Source organism: Corvus moneduloides, chromosome 3, assembly GCF_009650955.1.
Source record: "Corvus moneduloides isolate bCorMon1 chromosome 3, bCorMon1.pri, whole genome shotgun sequence".
Classification (NCBI taxonomy): domain Eukaryota; kingdom Metazoa; phylum Chordata; class Aves; order Passeriformes; family Corvidae; genus Corvus; species Corvus moneduloides.
Genome location: NC_045478.1, coordinates 11419094 through 11446831, shown reverse-complemented (window position 1 = coordinate 11446831; position 27738 = coordinate 11419094). Strand labels below are relative to the sequence as shown.

The 27738-nt window shown below is 37.2% G+C and overlaps 1 protein-coding gene across 3 annotated transcripts in view; it reads right to left on the bottom strand.

Annotated features, from left to right (window-relative positions):
- Positions 1-4695: 4695 nt before the first annotated feature.
- SMC6 (structural maintenance of chromosomes 6) overlaps positions 4696-27738 on the bottom strand; it is a 39997-nt gene continuing 16954 nt past the window's right edge. For all 3 annotated transcript variants that reach the window (XM_032104109.1, XM_032104111.1, XM_032104110.1), the window contains exons 9-28: positions 26775-26876; positions 26465-26584; positions 26280-26375; positions 24996-25142; positions 24543-24631; positions 23884-24048; positions 22994-23172; positions 21791-21992; positions 21558-21672; positions 20051-20211; positions 18924-19059; positions 17940-18020; positions 17096-17266; positions 14335-14472; positions 13440-13585; positions 12624-12749; positions 10224-10329; positions 8233-8385; positions 6460-6557; positions 4696-5137 (exon numbers count right to left, since the gene is read on the bottom strand). In XM_032104109.1, the coding sequence (XP_031960000.1) occupies positions 5029-5137; positions 6460-6557; positions 8233-8385; positions 10224-10329; positions 12624-12749; positions 13440-13585; positions 14335-14472; positions 17096-17266; positions 17940-18020; positions 18924-19059; positions 20051-20211; positions 21558-21672; positions 21791-21992; positions 22994-23172; positions 23884-24048; positions 24543-24631; positions 24996-25142; positions 26280-26375; positions 26465-26584; positions 26775-26876 (2640 nt within the window). In that variant the 3' untranslated portion in view covers positions 4696-5028. The remainder of the gene's footprint in view (positions 5138-6459; positions 6558-8232; positions 8386-10223; positions 10330-12623; positions 12750-13439; positions 13586-14334; positions 14473-17095; positions 17267-17939; positions 18021-18923; positions 19060-20050; positions 20212-21557; positions 21673-21790; positions 21993-22993; positions 23173-23883; positions 24049-24542; positions 24632-24995; positions 25143-26279; positions 26376-26464; positions 26585-26774; positions 26877-27738) is intronic.

The window sequence follows — 27738 nt, the reverse complement described above, 5'->3', positions numbered from 1 at the left end:
GTATTTTCAAATTTAAAAAGTGAAGCTCATCTTAAAATTAAAGGGAAAAGAAAACAAGCAACAAAAAACAGTTTTACACAGTTTGCTAAGAGCTGTTGTGGGGAGGATCATAGAATCAATTGCTGCCACAACCACAGCCATCCTCTCATTTTTGCTTCGTATTCCAAACAAACAGCAAAAGCAGAAATATCAACTGCATTTTCTAATACCAGAATTCTACTTAGACTACACAGGTCTTAGCAAATTAGGGAGGGATATAATTCATGCATTTGGCCGTAACTTAAAGCACACATTCTAGAAATTACATACTTCTGAGAATGATATGCCCACAATGAATACTTCTCAGATTTGCTGCCTCTGGTTTACATGTATGAGAAGCAATACCTCATTCGATGTTTCCCTGAACCTTGAAGTTATGGACAGGCTGGACAGGCTCCATTTACTTCAGTGCAGCATTAAGCAATACACTGCCATCCAAAATGGCTGACAACTCAAACACAGTCAAATTCAAAAACTTTATGTCAGCACTGCAATCTTCTCTCTAGACAGCCCCTATAGCAAACTCTATATTAAAAGAACCAGGCATATGATAGTTTTGAGACCTTAGTAGGATCACTGCAAAAATAAGTGCATCCATGCAAGGGCTTCAGTAATTGCTTATTCAGAATTAATCCTCCACCATGAAAATATGCTTACAATAATTATACAGTCAGGAACATATCCTCATCAAGTACAGGGTAGATTAGATACAATGTACTGATTTGAACCAAAGACCAGAATTGTTGCCACCTCCTCCAGTATTTCAAGTAGGTCTGTAAAACCTTGGGAGAAAGCTGAAGTGTTAGCTCAGTAGGAATGCACTAATTTTCCTTAAGCTTTTTTCTCCACACAACTCATTATAGAAGTACTAATGAGGATAAATGCTTTACTCTTTACTGCCTCTGCACTCTTGCTTTTTTTTTTTTTTTGGATGCTGAAGAAAATCAGGATAAATAATGCAATGCCATTCTATCATCTGTCTGAAAAATACTCCAAATTCATCATAAAATCAAGTCAAGCTAAACATGTGGCTCATGATCATGTCCTAGAATCAAAGAATGGTTTAGGTTGGAAGGGACCTTAAAGATGATCCAGTTCCAGCCCCCCTGCAGGGACACCTTCTACTAAAACAGGTTGCCCAGGGCCCCATCCCGCCTGATCTTGAGCACTTCCAGAGATGGGATGTCCATAACTTCTTTGGGCAACCTATTCCAGCATCTCATCACCTTCACAATAAAGAATTTATTCCTAATATCTAATCTAAATCTATTATCTGTCAGTTTAAAGTTGCTCATCCTTGTCCTGTCACACCAAACCTTGCAGAATGTCCCCCTTCAGCTCTCTTGTAGCTCCTTTAAGTACTGGAAGGTGCTATGAGGTCTTTCTGGAGCCTTCTCCAGGCTCAACAGACACAACTCTCAGTTTGTCTCCACAGCAGAGGTGCTCCAGCCCTTGGAGCATCTTTGTGGCCTCCTCTGAACCTGCTCCAACAGGTCCATGCACTTGCTACGCTGAGGACACCAGACATGGATGCAGTACTCCAGCTGGGATCTCACAACTGCAGAGTGGTAGAATCACGTCCCTTGACCTGCTGGTTCCAGACAAGTTTTGCCAAGTATGCAATTTACAAGGTGCCCCCCAGTATCTTCACATAAGTCTAAAGGTGTAAGTACCTTGAATTACAGGATTATAGAATTGTTCATGTTGGTAAGGAACTTCCTAGATCTCTTGCCCAGCTTCCTGCTTGAAGGAGATGCAGGAGTCTATTCAATAGACTCCAAAAACTTCCAAGGACACAGATTTTACAGCCTGTTTGCATAACATGCTCAAATGCCTCTTATCTTCATCATGAACAATCCCTCCTCCTGGTTAACTCAGCCAGAACCTCCCCACTTCAGTCAGTGGCCACTGTTTCTTGCACCACACACATCAGCAAAAATCCCGTGTCCTCTTTTGTCAGTAACCTCCTCACAGCTGCCAGGAGTCTGCCTGTTACCCTGGGTGTTCCGAGGTCTGCCAATAGAGGCAAACAGAGTCAGCATCTGGTGAAGAGCACAAAAAGATCCCTTCAGCCCCAGAAGGTGTGCTGTGGTTGAGGAGCTGTGTCCAGGTGAAGGGGCTACAGGAGGAAGTGAACAGGCTGCGTAGTATTTGAGTGAAAAAGCAAGAGATAGGTTATTTACAGAGATGCCACAGTCTCAAGATTCTCAGGAGTCTCAAACCTCCATTGTAGTGGAGAAGCAGGTGGACTCAGAACCCTGCACAGTAATTAGTGAAGGGGTTTTAATCAAGGGTCTGTCCAAGACAAAGGCTGGAAGCAGGTCACTCCACATACCAGGAGGAGGTTCCTCCTCCTTCTGAAAACAAGTAGGACTGGAACTTTCTACAACAGGCATGAGGCTCTGGAAAAAGGCCAGACAATTGATGAGGTGGGCAAAGGTCCTTCTGGGACAGAGGGGCCTCCTAAAGCAACACCTCCTGCACACCACATCAAGACCTCCTCTGTTAACAGGAAAAGAAAGGTAGCTGTAATAGGAAACTCCCTTTTAAGGGGAATGGAGGGCCTGATATGCAGACCAGACTCACCTCACAGGGAATTCTGATGACTTCCAGGGGCACAAATAAGAAACATTACTGGAAAACTCTCCAGTCTATTAAGGCCCTCTGATTACCATACACTATTGGTTGTTCTAAGTGGCAGCGACAAAACAACAAAGAGAATTCTGAGGGCAATCAAAAGAGACTTGAGGGCCTTGGGTTGAAGGTTGAAGGATCAGAAGCACATGTAGCAATTCCCACAATCCTTTTGGTAACAAGGAATAATATTGACAGGAATAGGCAGATCCACCAGGTCAACACATGGCTCCAAGGCTGATGTAAGCAAAAACAAAATTGGTTTTTTTACCATGGGATGATCTATTCAACACCTGCTCTACAGACACCTGATGAGATGCACCTGTCTCAGAGAGGAAACTAGCACAGGAGCCACCAGGGCTCACTGACAGAACTTTAAACCAGCTTGGAAAGGGGAAAGGGACAAAACCAGGCTTACCAGTGGGGAGCAATGGGATGGTGTGCCAGAACTTGAGAAAATGAGCACTAACGGGATCCCTCCATCTCCTTCAGGTTTGTTGGCTGCAAAGCACCACACCCAAAATGTTTCTACACTAATGCACACAGCATGAGGAACAAACAAGACCATCTCAAGCCTTTGGCCCAGTCCCAGAGATTTGATATCACTGACTAAGTGACACTGTGTGGGGTAAGTCCTACGATTGGAGTGCTCTGTTGGACGGTTACAGGTTCAGAGGGATGGGCAGGGCAGATGTGGAATGGGGTAGCATTGTACGTCACGGAAGGGATGTAATGTATGGAGCCCACAGCTGGCAATGGCACCATTGAAAGTCTCTAAGTAAGAATCAAAGGACACACAAAAAATGTAGGTGTCATCTTAGGAGTCTACTACAGACCTCCTGGCCAGGACGATGACACTGACAAATGGTTCTCTGAGGAACTAAGGGACACTTCCAGCTTAACTGCTGTTCTCCTTATGAGGGACTTCAACTTGCCAGAGATCAACTGGGAACATCATCGAGCTGATGGGTCCCTTCCAACTCACCATTTTTTATGGTTCTATGATTCTACGAAGTGTATTTCCTTCAACTCTTACCTAGCTTCCATATTTTAAAGAAACATAGAAGTTTAATACTGTGCTGTGACTGAAAACAAATTAAGGTACAAAGTCAAGTTAAAACTTACACTGTAATAAGGTTTTATTGAGGAACTTCTATTCACTAAAAAAGTGCAGAAACTGCTGAATGTTTTTCTCTGAGTAGTCTCAATGGCTTTTGTAGCTGCGTAACATCAAACAACAATAAAAAATCCACCAAAACAACAACAAAAAAGAAAAGCAGCTGGACTCTAAAAAATGATTTTTTTTGAAGAGCTGCCAACAATTTCAAGTTCCTGGAGAAAAAAAGAACAGGAGAGAAAAAAAGGTTAATTTGAGGGACTTTGAAAAATCTGGTTCTTCTTTCTCCCTCTTATCCCCAATAAATGCTTGCAATATCTAAATATATCAAGTTTAAGTGCTCTAGTCCCAGGGAGATGTGGGAGGGGAGGAAAGGCAGGGAGACCCAACAAAACACAGGGCTACAATGCTGTACAAAAGTTACCATATTATTTCCCAAAATTCTTATTCTACTTCCTTCCCATATATTGGAAAGACTTGTGTCTATTTAGTTTATCATAATAAAATGAACATTTAGAGACATATTCTATACCTTGGAACTCAAGAGTGTGCAAGAACTAGTCTACTGGAACTAAGAAACTAGGTTTATAATGACACAGCTTGCTAGGTTTTGTAAGCTCATGTCCAAAGACACTCATACTCTTTAGGAAAGGAATGAAAGGACTTTTTTTCCCACCAAGATAACATACTACAAATAAATTTTTCCCTTTTCTAATTATGAAACTATAAGTTCTAATAGTTTCTCATGTTCAGCTACTGTGGTTTCACTGGAAAATAAATGAAACACATTTTACTGCATGTATTAATTAGCACACATTTAAGAAATAAAGCATAGCTAGGAAGAAGATATTTTTAACTTAATGCTAATTTAAGTGTGTAGAGACACTAAAACATTACCACAAGTATTAGTTCAAACGGTTTATTAAAATATTACTTCATAGTTATACAAAATATATTTCATTTTTCAAGAAGAAAAAACAGAGTAACAGATAAAAAAATTCTATAGTTGGTAGCTAAAAATATCAACAGAACATTCAAAATTTTCTCCTCATCCAAACTGTGCTTATTCTTGTTCTGTGCACACAGTAATCCTTTAAAAAATTATTAATAACAATACAGAAATATCTTCCTGAGACTATCTAACAAATCATCATCTTTTTCAGCATCAGGAAGCAATAATTTTACACATATTATTCTACATTTGTCTTCAATATTATACCATATTCATACAGAGATACTTATTGATCTTCATCTCTGTTATTCCTATTTTGGAAATTCAATATTCTTTGGTCTCTTGGAGGGTCTGGCATGCGGAGGATTCGAATATGGGGACTCATAGGCAGAGAACTAAAAATAAAGGATGCATCATTTAAACAGTGTTTCTTCTCCACAAATTTTAGTATTTCCATTTAATTCTTTACATTACATATTTTCCTTTGAATAACTCCATCTTTTTCCTTTGACAGTCTTAAAAAACAGTAACATGGGGCGAAGTTTGGACTTCACTGAACTGATCCTGGACCCTGACTTCAGTAAAAGCTTGAGGTAAAGACAAGCAGTCATTTCAATCATGTGATTTCTAACAATTAGACAGCCTTAATTAGAGAAAATGTTCTTTTATGAAAACCTCCAAATGAACATATGATGGAATACAAATAAGGACTTGCCTTACAGATCCTGAAGTAGCACACACTATACACACATGTAATCAATCACATTGTACTAAGAATGAGCAAAGTTATTAAGCACACATTTAGTCAGGCTTCTTCACTGATTATCCTAAATGGATTTTTCCTGAAGTTGCTCCCGTATTTTTGTTAAATTAAGTGTTTGCTGAACATGAAACATGTAACAATATAACAAAACCAAACTGAACTTGAATTATTAGATTTTTCAACAGTAGCCATACAAAAAGTCCTGTATGTTTATCGGTTTCAGAAAATCTCCACAGAACCATTTCCACTGAAGTAACACCAGATACCACTACTCTACTTTTTATATACTGTAGTGAGGGAAGACAATTAGGAATAAATCAATCAAGTTCATTTTGAAGACTGCTTTAATTACCCTCTTCAGACTTCACTGGTTACTGGGTTAATAGAGAGGAGCTGGCTGCACAAGGTTAGACACATGACTGTCCCCTTAAGCTGGGAGTGGCTCTACCAAGGATTTATATGGGGGTTTTGAAAGAATTTTGAACCACTACATCAAATGTTCAAAAAATGGTGCAAGTTATGAGTCTCTAGATTGGCAATATTAAAATCAATAAAATAAAATCAACTCAAAAGACAAACACCTTGAAAGTATTGTAGCATTAATAGAAAAAAATTCTGTCTTTTGTTATATTTGGAAGGGGAAAGGGACATACAGGGCTCTAAGCTAAGAAGCTCCTGTTTAACAAAATAAAACATTTCAAAATGTTGTTTTATTTCAGATAAACTGATTCAAATCCCACTGAATTACAATAATGTAAGCAAGGGTAAAAAAAAACCTATTTAAAAAATCCTTTAAATTCACAGAACCATCAGTAATTAACTACTTAATTGTTTATGTTCTACTGCTACAAACAGCAGAATTTCTTTCTCCTCGTACTTAACTTTTTCAAGTTACACTCCTTGCAAGAGAACTCCCTTGCAATTCTTGTATCCTGAAATAAAACACAGTATTACCTCATGGTCAGGGGGGTGAACAAAATGAACTGTCGATGCCTCTGAAAGTCAGCCCTCTCCAGAATCATGTCAATGGCAATTCTTCTGTTAACCATGTCCTAAAGACAAAACATTTGTCAGGTAGTGATACTGACAGCAATAAATACACTAGAAAATATGATTCTAGAAAACCTACCAGAATTAATTGCTATACAGTCAAGGTTAGCTACAGAAAAATAACCAAATAATACTAATAAAAGCTAAGAAAAACTGGGTAAACATAAGGGTTAAATTCTAAAGGCTACAAATTATAGTCTGGGAAATTCTTAAACTGTACTTTTAAGTATACATGGGCAATGGAAGGCTCCTATCAGAACAATCACACACTCATCTACTCACAGTGTTTTTCTATCAGCTTTGATGTACATACAGTACTTCTTTACTGAGTATGCTGAGATGAACTTATTTTAGCAGAATAATGTTTCCTGTAAAATCCTGACTCAAAAATCACCTGAAAGAATTTAGGGGCTCCATGAAACCTCTGCTATGATATCATGGAGCTTGTTTTTATTAGGATTATTACTGTTACTATCATTATTGCTATTTTGAATGTAACCTTACGCATTAGGCTTACTGAGAAGGATGTGCAACAGGAAGCTTTTATTAGCAAGGACTAACAAAGTTCTGATGCTGTGCAGTGTTCCTCATGAAACCAGAGATCTCCCACAAAAATACACCGTGGAGTCCTCGTGTGGTGGGGATCTGTGATTACGCCAAGAGTAACCACAGAACGCGTGGACAATAAGGCTGCACTTACTGGCACTGCGGTGGACAGACAAATTGTGTGGAATTATTTATGGAACAGATGGCATGCAAGTTCTTTGCAAGGCCTACAGTTCTGAGTATCCACCCTTTTCAGGAAAGATGGGTAAATTTCTTCACAACTAACTTTTTTTAAAAGAGGATCTATGATTTGAAAGTCGGCTGAAAAATGACTGCTTCACTACCTTCACTACCTACTGTCCTTTTTGCAATTCTTTAATATAAACTATATTATCTTTGTTCCCTTTAGGTGAATCCTAGCAAATAAATGATTGATGAGGAAGGGACAGTGAGGCAAAATTAAATAAGCCAGTATCAAATCTTTGTCTCATAGAAATAAATGTTTTCTCAAACTCGTACCACCCTGCATATTAATAAGTAGGAAATAAATCTTAAAAAAAAAAAGAAAATAAATTTCAGAATGGGTTAGTGGCCTGTACAGGGAAGCTGTACACAAAGGTATTATTTATCAGTTTTAGATACCCTTAGTATTTATTGTTCATTATTCTGCATTTCAGCATCTTGGAAACTGCTACTAGCTGAAGTCTGTTTCTATAAAATGAGTAGCAACAGTGAACTCAATTGCTGCATTTGCTCTGAAAAAACCCCACAATGATCTCAAAATTGGCAGAAATCAAAGCACATGCCAAGCCCAGACTGTCACAGCAATATGCAGAGTCAACCTCTGACAAACACAGTAATAGCTGAACAAAGGTTTGAGCATGTAAATTAACAGAAATGCTCCTATTTCTCCATACCAACTTCAGAAACAAAATAAGCTTCAAAAGTCACCAAAGTCAACAAGATCCCTAACAGATTTTGTTTTGGGGATTTTGATTTTGGTTTGGGGGCTTTTTATACTTTACAGTAACTACAGTGGTTTTAAATCTAAGCAAATCAAGTAACAACCCAACGATTTCACTAATTTATACACATCAGAATGGGAGACGTAGTTTTAAGTTTAAACTATACCATGTAGACATCAAATTCATCCATGCATCTGAAAGGAGATTCAGAAATGTTCCACAGAGAAAGAATGAAACAAACTGTGGAGAAGGAACGTTCACCTCCTGATAGGGATCTCAGATCACTACGGGAAGCTTTTTCTTCTTCTCGAGGCTGAACCTTTAAATAAAAATATTGGAGCGATTTTTATATCTGAGATGAAGCCATACTAACAGAATCATAATTCTAACAGCAAACACATTAGAAATGAACAGATAGAGATCACTTGAAAACCATTTTCTGCATTTCACTGCAACTGCCATTCCGGAATGCAATGGCTCCTAACCATTTAGTAACACATTTCTAGGATGACTGAAACTTCCTCTATCACAGTCATACACACTGAACAGATTGAATGACTCTGTCAGTGTTTTGTTATACAAATCTCTATTTTCAATAGCTCTTAAACGATGTTTAATAAATGTCAACCAGTGTAGTTACATTACAGTAAAATCCAGTGGTTACCAGCTACAGTAAAAAAGCAGGTGATTGATTTACAGCAGAATTTTAAAGGAGGAAGAGATTTTTTTATGTGGAATACATGAAACATTGTGAACAGCCATTTGGTTACATTGATTATGATGACATCTTGTGGCACTCCTTCTGTAACATGCAACTTGGGCATTTTCTTGCCCTGCTAATTACATTACCTTTAACAAGTTAAGCAGGCAAATAAGGATTATTTTGAAGAGGGATCTTTTTTTGCAGGGAACCGTTTTCTTTTTACAACTTACATTCCTTGACTAAATACAGATCCTTGCTGTGAGATACCTGAGACATCAGCTGTTAAAAAAAATATATTCTGATAAAGTCAAGTAATGACTTGATATTTTATGGACTGAATTTAGTTCTTCAGATACATATGCTTCACCTGTCTAGTTAGGACTGCAACATGTATTTATGTTGTCACTGCACATTTTTCCTCTTAATCCCTAAAACGAAGTCTCCCACAGAAAAAAAGCTAATAAATCCATGACAAAACTTTTTGGGATGTGTGTTAAAAGGTACACAGAAAAAAACCGTATCGAAACTTTCATGCATAAAGTTGTTCAAATAACAGCTAGAGCCACTATACAATCACACAAATACTGGTGAACTTCCTATCAATGAAACAGGAGTGAGTTATTTTGAAAGACTGACTAGGATGACTCACTACTTAAGTTCTTATTATTGGCATAAAACAACAACCCACATTTTTTCTTTGTAATCTAGCAACCTGCCCATTTAAAATGGCAATGTTTCTGTTCTTCCTTGTTTTCAACAACATCCTACTGTCACCAAACAGGACAAAAGAAACTTATCCAACACTGATTTGATGTGAATAAGCAGACACTTCTTCGTTCAGGCTTTTGGAAACTCCTCCAATGTGTTCCGCTCAACAGATGAAATCCAGCCATTTTTATATACTTTTTCTTCTGAATCATTGTTACGTAAGTACTTTTACATACTATGCATAATATGCCTGCTCCTTAAATTTAACCTTTACAATGACTGGTTTTGTTAGTCATATAACTTCATCAATATTCTTATCCTAAAACAATCATTGGTCGTCTCTACTGTGGTCCACTGATTGGAATCCTTGATATTCAAACCAAGATGGGAAGGGTAGGGGGGTTTCCAACCAGCATAACTGGTGTGCATGACGGTCTCCATAATGTCTTGACCAAAACATAGGAAGTCCAGTAACTTCTTGGTGAGGTTCCTGTGGTTGCATATTTCAAACACAACACTCCTAACATTTCTATACCTTATACTTCACAATTTTCTACTGGTAATCATAACTAACTCTTTTATATGATTGATTACTTGATCAGAATATTTGTAACACTACAATTAAGCTATCACATTTTGGAGAGGGAATTATTCTATCATTTGCAATGCATTTCTAGCATCTGAGACTAAAACAAATAATAATTCATTATGTATTATGGTAATTGAAGTAATATAAAATAACTTACTGTTATGGAAAGTGTCTCATTCTTGTGATCAAAAATTATATTTCCAGAGCAACCTCGAACACGTAGTAGGTGCTCAAAATGGAGTTTGCATTGCATAGAAAGGCTCCTTAAATCAAGCAAATAAACATTAGGGCAGCAAGATTAAAAATACATGAAAAAGCAACAACAGGTTTTCATCAACAGTCCCACATCATTAAGTATTAAGCCCTGCTCCACTAACGACATTCTCCCAAAATCAATTATGCTCTCAAGTGGGTGACATTAAACATACTGGAGAGAATCACTGACACAAAGTAAGAATGTAAGAAATCCAGATGTACAGCTTTGAATTTTCTAAAATTTTATTTTAACAGATTGGTGTGAGAGACTGAAATGGTCAACATTTTAAACATTCCTACAATCACTGAAAGGACTTTTGCCCACTGTAGCAAATTGCAGAGAAACAGCTGTTCATGTTCGACCACCAAAGCCCAAGTATACCTACTAACAGGAATTCAAACTGTGATGGGAACCTGAGATAAGATAAAGGGGATAATATTGTCCAGCCAACACAGGTGTGGGGAGAAGAATGTATCCACAAGTGATACTGGAAGAGAGACTCAGATGCTGATGGTTCAAACATTCAGGGGCCAAGCTGCTGATGTGCAAAGTACCCAGAGGGCAAGCACAGCCCACCTCAGGCTACAGCTGGTGTTGAAGGAGGTAAGGAAAGAGGCAAATCCTGGAGGCGGGTCCTGTCTTTTTGTCCTTACTCAGGTGAACTCAGCTGTGATTACTTCCCTGCCAGAAGTACTGGGCCATCCACAGTAGCCTGAAGGTGGTTAATCTCTGCTGATGGGCCATACTGGACTCAACTGCACTGACATCATAGACAGCTGTATCATCCTAGAAGGTGTCAAAGACTCCCAAAGTGCCCTGTGATCCACAACACTACATCATCCAGTCTGAAACTCCCCACCCCAGGGGAGGTATCTGGACATTCCCAGCTGAGCCTGGGTGAATATAAACCCAAGACAGTCTGTGTTCTGGGCATTTCTTTCACCATCTGACAGACCCAGTCTGTAACAGCAGCTTCAACCAACACTGAAGTTGCAAAAACCAAATCTTGTTGTAAAGCCTATGGGTTGGGTGATCTTCCTGTTCTTATCCTTTCCTTCTCTTTCTTATACATTTTCTTTAGCAATATTTTTATGCTTTTATGTTGTCATAATACTATGGATTGCAACAACAAAAATGGCTATATACCCGTTTTTTGCCATGCAACCAAATTTTTCTAAAAATAAATGCTACATATATATATAGAGATATATACAGACAAACACCAATTTAGTGTTGTTTCACTCCAATGTGCCCCAAGGGATCTATCAACAAGAACCTAGGCTACCCTCGCCTTCTGGGGTGGGTTGTAACAAGTGGGAGCTTTCTACAGAGCCTCAACAGAAAATTACCACATTCCACTGCTTCCCTATTCAGTACCAGGAGTGCAAAGTAACAAGTTGGCATGGCCTTTACTAGATTCTGGGAATTAAAGAATATTGTGTATTAATTTCTCTGTCCACCCCCCTCCCCCTCAATTCTAGCATATCCTAGACCATACACGACAGTTCCTTCAAGAAAGAACTGTGGTTCTTTAACATGTCCGAAGGTGGAATTCATTCTTAAACTTGGCCACTAGGACTAAGATTCAATGTGACATATGTGGGAACCAAAAAGCAAGCATTGCATTTGGAAGGTAAATCTTGCCCACTATTATATCTGTACTTCTATCTGCAAAGGTTGGGATTCTCCTCATAATCACCATTTGTCACGATCATACTGGGACCTCCCCCAAATGCACATCAAAAAGTACAAAAAGCAGAGACAATCAAAATATCCTGCAATTTCTGTTAAAGGAAATAATAAAGTGCTGCAATAGAAAACAGACCAGTCCTTCTGAAGGAAGGCAACAACAAAATCTTCATGGATAGGTATAGGATACTAAGGGACTGAAGCAAGACAGAAGGGGTGTACACCCACTAATGGAGAAGAAGATGTCGAATTACAGAATCTGAATCAGGATCTTCAAATTTTTTTCATCATAGGGCGGAGGAAAAGTATTTGGCCCACAATGAAATTATAGGAGCTCAGCACCACTAATTATAATCAATTAAAATGAGTAACAGCCCAGATTATTTCAAGTCCATGTATGTTGCTGGTATTTTACTGACCAAAACCAGCACTCAAACACAACTGCCTTGGATGAAGGCAACACAATTGAGGCCTTTGGGTTGAAGCAAAATACACCACACTGCTTTTCCAGCTGTCAGTCCAGGCTGCCTCTAAACTGCCAGGCATGGTAACATTGAAACTGGGAGCAAGCTTAGGTTAAAAAGATTGTTGTGAACAGAGCCTTAAACCCACCTTAAGAATTGACGATACACTTTGAGCCTCTCTGTCATTACTTCATCCAGCACTGCAATAAATCTCTTCAAATTCTTTACTTTATTGCTTGCATCCTCGTATCTTTCCCTTGCATAACGAAATTGCCTGTTTTAATTAACAGAAAAGTTAGGAGCCATATGCATTACATTAAAACTGAGCTATTGTTGTAAATGCTGAGAATAATTTTGATAATCAAAATATTCAAATGAAAACTTTCTTGTGATGATTTATGTTAAAGCTAAAAGCATTTGATGAGTCAAGTAAGACACTGCTGACAATTAAAATGTGGACAAAAATTAAATCTTAATTCTATTTATAATTCTTTTGAAAATAAACTCTTTCACCAAGGAGAACGAATGACCGGGTTCCCCATGTTCACAAATATCTGAGGGGAGTGCTTCCTTGACATCCACTGAAGTCAAAACCTCAAGGAACTGCCTAACTTGTGCATTAGTTATTCAAACTAGAATTATGCTTAATACTCAATGCATCACAAAACAATGGCAAGTTAAATTTGTGTAGTCATAACTGGGATACTTCAAGAGAGTATCTGATTATTGGTAACATCATATACATAGCACAGATGCTGCTTAAAATCACTGGAAGGTGTTTCAGGACTCCTAAATCTGTTCAGTACTGGTTGGCTGAGGATTAGTACAACACATTTCCACACCTTCATACATAGCTTAAGTACTAAAAACACACATAAATACATAGTGAGTCAGTAAGAAAACTCTTCTTTCCCCTCTCTTTCCCAACCTACCTGAACTGTTTTAGACAGTAAAGATGACTTACTGTATTATTTCTTCTCTGTTTCCACGGCGACTGCTTTCTGAATTTATCTTCTCTCTCAAGCGATTCATTTCTGCATCGAGACTTTTAACAGTTCTGGTGACCATGATGCGCTCTGAGAAGATTTGCCTTGCTTTTGCCATTTTTTCCTAAAGGAATGTTTGAAACTCAAAGAATTGTCATATTTTTCAAAAATCTGTTTAGTCTTCACAACAAATACTTTATGCTACAGAAGAACATGGACTACAAGCAAGAACAGCATTTTTGTGTTGTTCTTTCTGTTTTCATTACAGCAAACCCAGTTAACAATTTTATTGACAACACTTATACATGGGTAGTTATTTCAGTGCCAAGAACTGAAATATTCAAGATTTTTATACAATCACAGTTATTTAGCTAACGCAGATAAATAAGGAACCAAAATCACCATATTTAAATAGGGCAGTCTTCCAAAAGTCTTTGCAGATGTGATTTCAGAGTTGGTTAATAAAGCTTGATTGGGTAAGTCTTCAAAAGATCAGATATGGGGTCTGTACAAGGAAAAACCTACCATCCAAGAAACCAAAACAATATTGTTCAATTTAGCTTAAACCCAAAATTTTAACTAATTTTAATTTTCTCATTGCAAAAGATGGAAGAAATGGTCCTAGATGGATGAACCCTAATTTATCTGTCAAGACAGAAATGGTGTCCTGTCAGAAAAAAAGAGGCCTCGATTCACTTACACAAAATTACTTTACTTGCTTTACATAGTCAAACACAGCTGAGAGAATACTCACTGTAGCTGAGTATATTAATACCGTCTGTATGTTATACAAGTGGAATGAATTATTATTAAATATTAGAAGAATCAGGACCATCTGACTTCAATAGCTAAAAAAACCTCCACCACACGTACCTCTAATTCATTTCCTTTGGCAACTAGCAAATCTTTGTGCTTATTTATGCAAGCCACGTGCTCTCTCTGTTTGTCTTCATAGTGCTGCAAACGCCGTTTACTGTTTTCCACTTCTGACTCAGCCTGGTTTAATTCAGCCTGTTTGGAACAAATCACGATGTGAGCTGGTTGGGGTGGATTCCTGAGAATCTCTCTAGTGTTTACTGACATACCACAGGTTGCTCTAACTTAGCTTGCTTTCAGTAACACTAATCCTCCTAGAGTCTGGGATTCTTAACAGCAGTTTATTGAGAAAGTCTATGCTCAATTCTGACAAGAAATAAATACATGCAATCATTTTAGGAATTATATCCTGAGGTGATATTTTCATTTTTAAAAAAAAGCTATGCTTTCTCCTAAAGCTCAGAAAACTGCATTTACTTTTTACACTACATTCTATCTGGAACTTCTGATGCCTGTGTGACATCAGCCAGAACTGCATTTCTGTGTGAAAATTCAGTGTCTGCTATACCTATAATATAAAATCATAGGTTGGAATAGACCTTTAAGAACATTAAGTCCAACCATCAACCCAACACCACCACCATATACACCACTAAACCATGTCCTCCAGTACAACACCCATACATTTTTTGAATGCTTCCAGGGATGGTGATAAAACCACTTGCCTGGGAAGTTTGTTCCAATGGTTTACAACCCTTTCCATGAATTTTTTTTTCCCAATATCTAAACTAAACCTCCTCTGGTGCAATTTGAAGCCATTTCCTCTCCTCCTGTCACTTGTCGTCTGGGAGAAGAGACTAAGCCCTAACCTTACTACAACCTCTTTTCAGGTAGTTGTAGAGACTGGTAAGACCCCCGCTGAGCCTCCTTTTCTCCAGGCTAAACAGCTCCAGCTCCCTCAGCTGCTCCTCACAGGAATTGTGCTCCAGACCCTTCACCACCAATCTCTATACTATGTAAGTATTGATAGTATTGAAGTGATGTATCTTTCCAGAGAAGCAAAGAGGTATAAAGAATGACACGAATTAGGACATAATTTTCTTCCTCATCCCTGTCAACTAGATGGCTTGTCTAAATGATGCCATGCCATGAAGATTTTTGCCTTTTCTTTTATACCTGTTATACCTTTTACAACTTCTGTATTCCTGGTGCTTTTTGCCTACATTCTTGGACTTGTTTGTCAAGCTAAGAGACTAAACATTTTAGAAGCTTCGTAGCTAGGGATCAGTGTGCCCCAGACCCCAAGGTCCTCTCCAGAACATATTCTGTAAACCAAGATAGAACCATCCAGGGGGAAGGTTCCTTGGGGAGGGGGGGCTCACTTGAGCCTCTCATTGGGGAATCTTTGATAGATATGCTAATTAGTAAAACCTATAATGTTATACCCACTGTTGGGGGGGAGGAAGAGAGACACAGAGACACAGGGAAAGAGAGAGATAGACTCGGCGGGGTGCATCTCGATGCATATGACCTGGACATGTACACCTAAGGATCCTTAAAAATAAATACCAAGGTAAAATCTCTTTTCCCCGTCTAACCGTGTATGCCTCTTGATTTTAAGACCAGGAAAAGGCATTATCAACAAAGGAAAATAAAAACCACCAAATCAAACAGAAAAAAACCCAACAAAAAAAACCTCAAAACCCCCAAAACAACAAACAAGAAAACCAAAAATCACCAACAGTAACAGATGCTCTTACTTTTTTCTAGTCCTATATTAAAACCACAAATTGATGTGTATCAGCAGCTCATTAAACAACTGTAGAACACTTAACACATCTGATTTAAAACCTTTTCAGAAATTTCAGTGCTGCCCTCGATTGTGTTCAGTACTCTAAATAACAAGCAATAATGTTTTCATATTCTGAATAATCTATTCTCTTTCCTTGCACAGTGGTTGTTTTAAAATAGATAATTATCTCTAGAACTTCCATATAAGATACATTAGAACTAACACATTCATCTGTTGCTTTCCTGACCTATTTAATTACTCTTTTTGTTTGCTCTTTTAGTTTGGGCTGACTACATAGCAATATACAGTTTAAGTGAGACATGTAAGAGATTCCCATATCTTTTTTCTTCATTTCATCATTCTAGAAGTTTACAATACTATAAACATCCTGGACTCTTATTTCTGTTTTCTATGTTCAAACTATGAGTTCTTCTTGCCAATGTGAGACTGTCTTCCTTTTGCCAATACCAAATTTTGCATGTTACCATTCTGCTATTTATCTTAAGTCTTGCTATTTCTCTGCCATTTCCAGGTGCCTTCTGTAGTCTTGAATAATTAAAACTACGTACTGGTACCTTCTGTGATTATGTAACTTCATAGAATAACAACCACTTCATATAGAACTTCAAATGCTATTTTGAGAAATGAACAGTTATGAACATTCTTAGCCAAGGTTTCTTAGAAACAAACAAGTAAAAACAACAAATGTGATGCACGAGAAAGGAAAGTAAAGGAAACTGTTTTTCCTTCCTTTTCAGTCCATGACTAAAGATACCTGGAGATGAACTCTCTTTAAACATAAAATACTACAGTGACTACACTTAACAATCAATATCACCTTCAAAATATTGCCAAGCTTATTTTCCAATATGCATTAGATGAAATTCTCCATTTCCATTTTATAGGTAGACCTTAAGTGTATCAGGAAACAGCAAGTTCCTTTCTCCTGCCTCACCTCTTCTTAACCTCATTCACCTTGACACACAAATGAAACAAATCAAAAATACAATATGAAATTATTGTTACCTTAATTGGGCCAGCAATTTCTTCTACTTGATGAATTTTTTCTTTCACTTCTTCTAATTGTTTTTCAGCTGCTTGGAGACTATTTTCCAGTTCTTCCATTTTTCTGCTTTGCAGCTGCATGTCTTGTTTTACAGATTCCATCCTACTCTTATTTTCTTCAACTTCATCTTGCTGTCAAAATGTATTAAAGTTAAGAATAATAAAAGGAGACACATTTGTAAACTACTGTACCAGATTTTTGTTTTACTATCACTGTTAGGGTACGGTATTACATGAAGTACTCTATAACTCTAGTAAGAATAGGAGCAGCTCAATGTAATTGTCACTAAAGCCCAAAGGAAGAGACTTATAGATCTTGTAGGATCTAAATCAAACTGCAAAATAAAACTGAAACTTCATATTTATGTGACTGAAAATTAAGAGGATTTTATTTGGGAGTTGTGATGAAAAGACTGAAAAAGAACAAGGTAACTTCCCTCTGGATTTGTAGCCCATATACATCCAATACACAATGGAATTCAGGAAGAATAAGTGGATTGTGGTTGTCTCCTAGAAAATGACACCATTCCTAATGAATTATCATCATAAATACTTTCTGATTCAAAAAGAAAAATATTGCAAAACCTGGGGAAAATTTTTTTAAATCACTCAAATCACTAATTAAATCAAATACAAATAAATAAACACTACAAATAAATAAAATCATTCCATTTACAGAAATGTTTAGAATTATGGAGAGTGTTACATTCTTCACTATTCAACTTTGCTTATTTCAAAACATTGCTAACATTAAAAGACATTATTTCATATGCTGATTAGACATAATTGGATAATCTATTCTTACTAATATATGGACATCTGCTGACTGGTGTTCTTCTATGTTTTCAAGATCTGCTATTTCTGCATTTGCTGTTCTTACTTTTATCTGAGAAGAAAAAGAAAATACATGTTCTGAAGCTTAACTAAAGAGAAAAGTTCACATTTGTTCATTTAGGTCATCACAGGAAAGAAGATACTTGTATTTTTTAGTTTTGTTAATGACTAACGAGACACAATTCTTCACACCCACCGATGGAATTCATTTTCATAAGCTATAACTTCCTCTGAAAGTCATGCACTTCAATGAATTAAGTTGCTGTATTTCCATTCAAAATGTCAATTGAATAAAATACATTTTATTTTTTCTTCTCATATTTATCTTCTGCATTTCAGACCACATGCCAGGCTTTTTGCTGCTTCTTACTTGTAATTGACTGAATATAACCTTACATAGTATGTATTAGCTTACACTGTCTACCTGGAGCACCACTGCCCACCACAAATATATATACCAGAGACCACAGAAAGGAGGCTAACAGTTGTAAAGTGGTTTATAAAGAAATTAAGAATACTTAATGAAGAAATATTCAGCATATCAAGATTGGTTAAGAATATACTGGAAGAGCATGAAGATAAACAAGATTCTGGGAATGAAGAGGCAAGGCTCAACAGAAATAAAGGAGGGAAAGCATTTCATGATGCAAGTGTCTCTTCTGTGCAACAACTTACTACTAGTGTCAAAAAAAGCAGTAGAAATTAGTAAGATTTAGCACAAGGTGAGAGAAAGATACCAAACAGAAACAACAGCATATGCTAGGATTGATGTGGTCTCTATCATTCTGTCCTCAATTGTAAGAGTATACTACAAAAATAAATAACACTAAAGCAAACAACAAAAGTAAGGACAAACATTAAAAACTATCAGGCATTCCAAACAGATTGCAGAAGTCAAAGTAAAATAGGGAAAGACTGAGGAGTTTCTACAAACTAACACTGTACCTATTTTTACCTGTAGCTGTTTTTGGTGTCGTCGATGACCATAAAGATGATCTTCATTTTGCCTAATCTCATTTTCAATGGAATATAAACGTTGCTGAGATGCTGTCAACTGTGCCCTTTTGTTTTCAATTTCTCCATCCAAGTGACTTTATAAACAAAGTGATATTGAGATATTACATACTACACAGATATTATTTGTGACACACATACAGAAATACACAAATAGAAATTACATGCATGACAAGACAAAGGGTAAAAATGTACTCCTTTTTAACTAGCCTACATCATTCCCCCATAGCAAAATTGGTAATGGAATGCCTGTAACACTTTGAAAGTTAAAATAATCTTTGAGTGAAGTTCATTATATATTGACATGAACCACGTACACTTAACTGACATATTTAAAACTTTTGAGTTTATAGAAATAAACTTTAACATTCAATTCAGTTTATACTATCAGCTATTAATACTAAAATTACTTAGTATGTCTCTAATATAATCTGGGCCTCAAAATGAACGTATTCTACTGTCATGAATTTCCTTGGTGACAGTTCAAGTTTGTAATCTTTGAAGTGCATTTTGCTTTTTATCTGCCGTTTTGAAAGCAAGTAGAGAAAAAAGCCCTAAAATTATAAAAGGTGAGGGAATTCTCAGAGATACCTACCATGAATGAAATCAAAAGCCTGAGGAAATACAGATGCAAAGTTTGAAACCAGTAGGAGGAGGATGTGTGCTAACGTCAGTTTGAATAGTCAGGCTTCCCTTGCAGTAAACTATGACACCACTGTTCAAGTATTGTATTTTTAAAGAAACAGCTTTGACTCCATACTCTTTTTCACCAAGCATAAACTAAAAAAGAAAGTAGCTGGATTTCATCGAGCATTGAGCACAGAAAATCCCTACTTGGTGACTAAGATCTACATGCCACAAGCTAACTAGATACAATGAAAGTTTGTCCCTGTCACAGAAAGGCACTGAAATTAAGAGATTTTCTGGAGTTCTCAAAAAAGGAAGTGTAAATCTCAGAAAGAAAACTGAGAGACTAGAGTAGTGTAAATGCAACTAGACAAATAAGCAGTTCCACTATTCATGCCAACAAGTGCACTTTTTACAAACACAACATTGCAAGATGCTAACCTGATTTCTGCTTCAACATCTTGACTTAGGAACCTGGGTCTAACAAAACTGGAAGAGTAATAGCGTCTTTCAAACACTTGATCACCTTCAGCAGTGAAAGCTTCTCTGCAGTTTTTTGGGGGCTGATTGCACTGCATGACTTCACGAGCCTTACGGCTATTCTGAAAAACACAAGGGCCTTATAATACCAGCAGAAAAGCAACCATAATTAAAGATAAGAATTCAAAAGTTGTCTAGTTGTTTTCACCCAGAAATAATTCCATTTCTAAATGAAAAGAAATACAGTAATGAAAGAATGTGAAAATTATCTATAATGTCAAGAATCTACTTTTCTTAGTTGTGTAAGACACTTATGTTCTCAAGAACTCATTAAGTTTAGTTGGTCATTTAGTTGTGAAGTCTGTAGCCTAATCAGTCCCTTATAATTTGCCTTACGGAAAAAAAATCACTAACCAGAAGGCTACTATGCACAGGTATATTCAACTGTCAAAATCAGAATAAACATACAGGAAACAAGCTTCCAAAGCAAGGTATGAAGTACATCAAACACTATTCAGTTAAAGTTCAGGGAAACATATTGGTAAAAAACCCCCAACACTGACAGTGCCAGACTAAGTGGTCACAAGTGGCTTTGTCCAAGGTAACTATGTTATCCATTCCAAAGTATCAATTTTTCCACAGAATACCTCTTTCAGATTCAGTTGAAATTGTTCAGGTAGGGCTCAAAGACAGTAACATTATGAAAATCACTGCTTAGTTCAGGCAGAGGGGGAAGAACGATCCTGACATTCCTGCCATGAGAAAAGCCTATGAAGTTCAGCTGTTATGTAACCCATTCAGTGACAGCCATGCTTGATAAACAGTCAGCTCTGCATTAGACAGAGCATGAACTGCCTCTTTCCAGTAGGAATGTCAGAGGATAAACTGGAACAAGAGATTTTGGAGAAAAATAAAATTCACAAAAAGTAAGCATCATTAGTTCTGCTTGCTTAGACAATACCCTGCCTTCTCTGTATAAAAACATATACACCTTATTTTTATCTTTGAACATTTTACCTGTAATCTTATCTGCAGGAGCTGGTATCTTCAGTACTAACAAAAAATCAAAAATCAATTAAGATCAGAAATCAGATAGTGTCAGAAAACTTGGCTACCAGCTGCTAGGTACGACCGGTAGGGGCTGTTTGCAAATTTTGCTAACACCCAGACTACCCAAAACTGACACATCCTGAACCCACCAATTAACAGAGACATGAGAGAGAGCCAGCAGTCAGGAGGCTGATTACACACACATGGACTATCTAGACTGGGAAACGAAACCACTAGAGGCCCAGAAAGGTAGTGGCAAACAATCCAGAAACAAACAGGAAAGGTCCTGAAACACATTGGGCAAAGAGCAGAGCGAAACTCACTCTATTTCTTTTATCCATTACAGACACTACCATTGAAGGTGTCATATATGCTCCACATGTTTCTTTAAAGATCAACAGGGAGCATAAAGCCTTACTTTAATCAGCAGGATTGTTTCTATACCCCTCATATCGATCAAACAATTGGCAACCACTGGATCATCTATTTCCAAAGCTGTCAGAACTGATGGGAATTCTGGATGACGAACAGCTCTGAAGAAAAAAAAACACCATTCATAAAACTCACATGAGATTCTCCAAAACAAAAAAATTTACAAATAGTTCTTTTCAACCATCAAGACTACGCAATACAATTCAAAACATAACTTACCTCTGACTAGTATCATAAATTTTATTCTGAAATTTATTTACAATTATTTGAGGTCTATGTCCACGGGCAAAATATTTTGACATCAGAAACTGAAGAGTTCTTTCATCACTATGATTATCACAGCAAAATGCTTGAAGTAGGCCTTTTAAACAGGATTCGATAGCCAAGATCAGTTCAGGATCTTTTGGATGAATCAAAGCACCTAAATAAACATAAGAGGCAAGGCTTTAGGTGCTGTGTTCCATGACAAAACATTCAGTAGAGCACTTTTACCACTCAAGGTTCTTGTTTTGTTGTATTGCAGGTTTTTCTAAGAGTCTAAAGTAAACCTTTCTTACAGGTAGAAAAAAAATTAAGAAGTTGACTGGAAGTTAAAAGACTCTACAACAGACCTGAGAACACAAACATATAATTTCTCTGCCTAGAAACACCTACACATGGTTGGAGGCCTATATTTTCTTCCATTAGGGTACCAATTTTACGGCAGCTTAGCAGAATTGTATCAGGGCAAAGATAGCTTATCAACAATTTAGTTCTTTAAGGATGAAGGCAGTGGAACAACTATACTGAAAATAAAACAGACATGAAGATTTCCATTATATCACCTGTCTTCAGTAGCATGTGTTGGCACATTCTTACCCTGCAGTAAATGCTGTGTACTTTACATCCAGAATATGCTGAAACCTTTCCTTCCATTCACAAACTGAAAATAGCAGCCACTGTCAGAGCTGGACAAAAGACAAATAAAAGCCACCTTTCCAAGAAAATCTCAATTGAGTCTGTCTTGAGTTGCCCCACACAAAACATCTCAAGTTTGACAAACCTACAAGTCAGCCACTGGACATTTCGAACATAATCTGTCCATGACATGGACAGTGCTTGAGGAACAAGCAGTCAAAGCACAGTAGTCTGATGCTTTGAGGGTGTGGGGGAGTCAGAGGGATGCACTGAAAGTTTACCATTGTAAAATACCTCATCAAAAACAGCTGGAAAATGGGGAAAGCCAGTACCCGTTACTGAGTGCATGACAGTAGCATGACAAAGATAACCTACCAGGATAAAACCTATAGTCCAGGAAGTACAGAAGAAAAAAGTACATCTGAAGCTCCTTAAAGAACAAAGTTTTCCTAAAAGACCACTATTTACATTAGCAGCCATACAAAAAAATCCCATGAGAAAATATGTTTCAGCAGTTATGCCTACCTAAAGGTCCAAGAGGTTTCTTTTTAAAGCGTCCTTGCTTATGGGCCATTTCAATTGCTTCAAGAAATGCTGGTATATGGGGTCCAAATCTTTTCAAAGTATTTGTTTTACTGTCTTTCAGGTCTCTCAGCTGTTTCTGCTTGGCATCCAGTGCTTGTTGCACATCACTGTTTTCTCTCCTAAGATAACAGATTTTTTTTCTGTAGTTATAGAGCCTTAAGTGCACTAAAATAATTATAAAGCCTTGTTTTTCAGTTACTAATAGCATAGTGTATCGATATGTCAGTAGTTCAATAAAAAGCTAGGTACACACATGCAATACTTTTATAGTTTCAAGAAACGTAAGACAAAAATCCAAGAGAGAAAATTACTACTTTGCAACAGTTTTACAAGACTTCTTTATTTCTAACAAATCATAGTAAATTTATTTTATTTCTAATTACGTGCTTCAATTTCACTGTCTTCAAAGATCTTCAACAAAACACACAGTAAGCATTAGTTACAATAATTGATAAAAGGCATTTAAACTAATACATCAGGTGCAATAAGGAAGAATTCTCACATTCTTTAAGACAATAAATGACATTGCCATAATCCCCTCTGGTAATCATTGTTCAGGTTTCCAAATCAAAGTCAGAGTCCTTTGTTTTTCTATCTTGGGTATGGGCTAAATTGGTATTTGAACCACTTTGCCTCAAAACCTCTGTGAATCTGCCTCAACTATAGAAGCAATAATTACTCCTAAGTGTATCTATTCTCTATCATGTGAAAAAGAAACTGGAGCCTAATACCTCAGGGATCACAGGTACATAAGAAGCGATACATACAAGAAGGGATTCTCTCTAACCTGAAACAGAGGTAAACAATTACATTCAAAAAGCATAACTTACTTGAGTCTAGAATGTTCTTCCCTACACTTAGATATAGCCTGCTGAAACTGATCCACCTGCTGATCAATCATTATTTCTTCATCATGGAATGCCTTTAACTGTTCCCTTAAGTATGCAATTCTCCTTTGTCTTTCCAATTTTTCAGGCTCTGAAACCTGATTAGCACTAGAAAAGAACATACTTCCATGTTTTAAAACCATACTGATGATTTACAAGTGACATGAACTTTATTATTTGAAGATTTACACATCAGTTACATTTAAGATTCTGTTAACTTGCAAGATCTACATAAAAATAATGCCCATTTTATTTTCTCTTTTAAAATTTTCTAATCACATGTAACTCTTCCCAGTTACATTCCTATTGCATTTAGTTTAAGACATATTTGGTTTGCACTATCATGGAAGATAGAGAATGTCTATTAACACAAAAAAAAAAAAAAAAAAGCACTTTTGCTACCCAATTGCCTCTTTACATTCTAGCCAAAATCTTGGTATGCAAAGATGCAGATCAGAAATATTCAAATATTTAACTGGCCCTGCTAAAGACTAAATAAGTATTTTCTATTACTGCAGGTTTTCTCATTAATCAGAAAAGCTCACTTCTTTTTTACCTGCACCTTAATAAACATACACCATAATCACTGTATCTGTATTTACCAGCTTTTCAGTTCTTCAATTCGTTTACATAGCTGTTCATTGTCTTTTCCCAGACGTTTTAACTCTGTTTTGGAACGATTATAAACTATCTATGAAGAAAATAGGATACATTAGTTTAAAAAATAGAAGAAATAATTTCCAAAAGAACTACAGTTTTGAGCAAATACTGAACTGCACCAAACCAGAGAAACATAACTTGATTTACAATAATTACATAAATGTATTTACTTTAACCTAAGCTTAAACTTAACACTGTTTAGTAACTAAGTAAAGATACAAATGCCAGGCCCTCGAACAGACACTACTTCCAGACAGGCAGGAAATTGCACTTGTTTTGAACCCCACTATGGACTCAAAAAGCCAAGATACAGGTGTAGAAGTACAGATGGGTAGAGCATGGACAAGTTTAAAGCCTTAAATTGGTATGAACTTTGAAAGGCTTTTTTTGCCTACCTCAGTTTCATTGACTGCTTTTCTTTTTGCCTGCACTTCAGCCTTCAAAGAAATACACTGAGGATGAAGGGCTTGTGCTTCTTCACTTACGGTTATCAATTTGTCTTGTATTGCTTTGTACTTTTTTTCTGCTTCATTCACTTTTACCTTTGGTGAAAAAAACAAAATGATACACAAGTAGTAATAAAACAAAATTTTCTCCAAAACCTCTTAATGTTACAGGACAAATATCTCTCAAAAGAATCCATCTGACATGTCTCAGTTGTTGGAGTTTTGTTGGGTTTAAAAAAATAAAGCAAGTCACTGCCACTATGGATATTCTAAGATGAAAACTCATAAATGTTCATTTTTGGGAAATCAAGAGACTACCAAATCTGTGAATTAGCAACCTTTTTTTTCTATCTCAATGTTTACTCAAACACAGGACTCTTAACACAATAGGGCCAAGCACCACGATATCAAAAGAAGTGAAATCAGCATCTGGACAATGTTCCTTCATCTCTACATAGACATGTTGACCATAATGCAAAAATGCCTCAATTGCAAAACAAGTATTTCTTAAAATAAAGAAAAAAAAACATAAAAACATTTTTTAAAAAACAAAAATGAGTGCTAACAAAGGAAGTTTGGAGGAGTTTTAATGGATTGAAAAGTTTTGGGGCTGTTCAGCCTGGAGAAGTGAAAGTTGCACAAAGACCTCACAGCAGCCTTCCAGTATCTGAAGGGGAGCCTACAAGGAAGCTGGAGAGGGACTCTTCATTATCTGTGCTGATAGGACAGGGAATAATGGGTTTAAACTGAAAGAGGGGAAATTAGGTTAGATACATGGAATGAATTCTTTCCTGTGAGGGTGGTGAGGCACTGGCACAGGTTGCCCAGAGAAGCTGTTGATGCCTCCTCACCCCTGGGAGTATTCACTGCCAGGTGGGATGGGGCTTTGAGCAGTCTGATCCAGTGGAAGGTGTCCCTGCCCACATCAGGGAGGTTGGAACTGGATGACTTTAAGGCCTCCTCCAACCCAAACTATTCTATGAGTCTAGATTCAAAATAATGATGACCGTTACTCTGCAAAAAATCTTTCATATGCAACTCTGAATGTATGACAAAATTATTCTTTCTTGCTACCTACAGAAGTCCTAAGAACTATCCCAAAACTTCCAGAGGTCTGCTGAAATTATTGATCTTTCCTAAAGTCAGTGATACCCAAGAAAACCTACACGACAGAGCTCTGACTTGGGAGGTGACTACAACTAGAGCGATACATAGTTTAGCCCATATACATACCTGCCATTCTTCTACCTTCTGAAGGAACTCTGTATTTCCTTCTTCAGCTCTGACACCTTCTTTAAGCAGCTCTATTTCTTTTTCCATCTCACTCACCTAAAGAGAAGCCTATATTAGCATGTCCACAGCAGACTGGGAATGAAGTACATTTCATATGAACAAACATATTTTAGTAACACATTTACCACTGCCCACGCCATCTGATGTTTCAAATCTTTGAGACGACTTTGCATGTCATTCACGAATGCAATGCTTTTGAAAATTTCCTTCTTTTCCAAATAAACCTGCTTAAGTTCTTCAAGACGCTTAAAAAAGAAAACAGGGATTCAATCATTACTGCAAAAAGCTGCGATAAAATATGAAATTTTGGAAAGATTTGGGTTTTTTGAAATTTAATGCCACTGAGACTTAATAAAACCAAAACTACGCCATTTAACTCCTATACTTCCTTCAGTGCTCAGATCTGTTCTAAGAATTACTTAAATTTTTACATACCTCTTCCCCTTGTTCTATCTGAACACGGGTATTTTTTTTAGTTTTCCCAATAAATGAATAATCTTCTTTCATTTGTTCCAGCTGAGTTGCCTTCATAAAAAACTAAAAAGGAATAAAAAGATGCAGATGTGAGATTAGCACCTTATCTAAGTGGACTTTGAATAATTATGACAGAAAGACCATTCATCCCAACATCTCTGCATGCTGAATGATACCCAAAGTGAAAAACTGGTCAGGTTGTGGTGGTACAACTTCCACCCCCTCCTTGGGCCACAATGTGATATTTGAAATGTGTGTTAGGCCCCAGCCTTGACAAACAGAAGCTGGGCTCTGCTTCTCTCCAGCTTATCAGAAACACTCTCTGCTCCCAGGAACTTAAAATGTCTGACCCAGAGTCTGCTGTGAGAGACTGACCTCCCACCCCAGGGGGACATGGCCAGACATGCCCACCCAGCCTGAGCATGTACACCCATGGGACTCTGTGCCTTCTGGGGGGACCTTCACCACCGAGAGACCAGCTGGAGAGGATCAACCAACATCGTTGGGATCCACGGAGTGGTGATAGTTTCCTTATTCTGTCCCTGTCACTCTTTCTGTCCCCCCCACCAATTTTCTACTTCTTTCTTTTTCTTTCTTTCTTTCTTTCTTTTCTTTCTTTCTTTTCTTTCTTTCTTTTCCTTCTTTCTTTCTTTCTTTTTCTTTCTTTTCTTTCTTTCTTTTCTTTCTTTCTTTCTGTCTTTCTTTCTTTCTGTCTCTCTCTCTCTCATATTTACCATCAAATAAAACCCTTACTATTGTCACTGGCATATGGTCTCGTTTGCACCTTAATTTGGGCAGAGGCATTTCTAAGAACCTTAAAACTGGATCATAACAGATGGGGAAGAGAATCAGAAAAGTAAAAGCAAGAAAACACATGGGTTGAGATAAAAAGTTTAATAAAGCAAAAGCAGCACACACAAGCCAA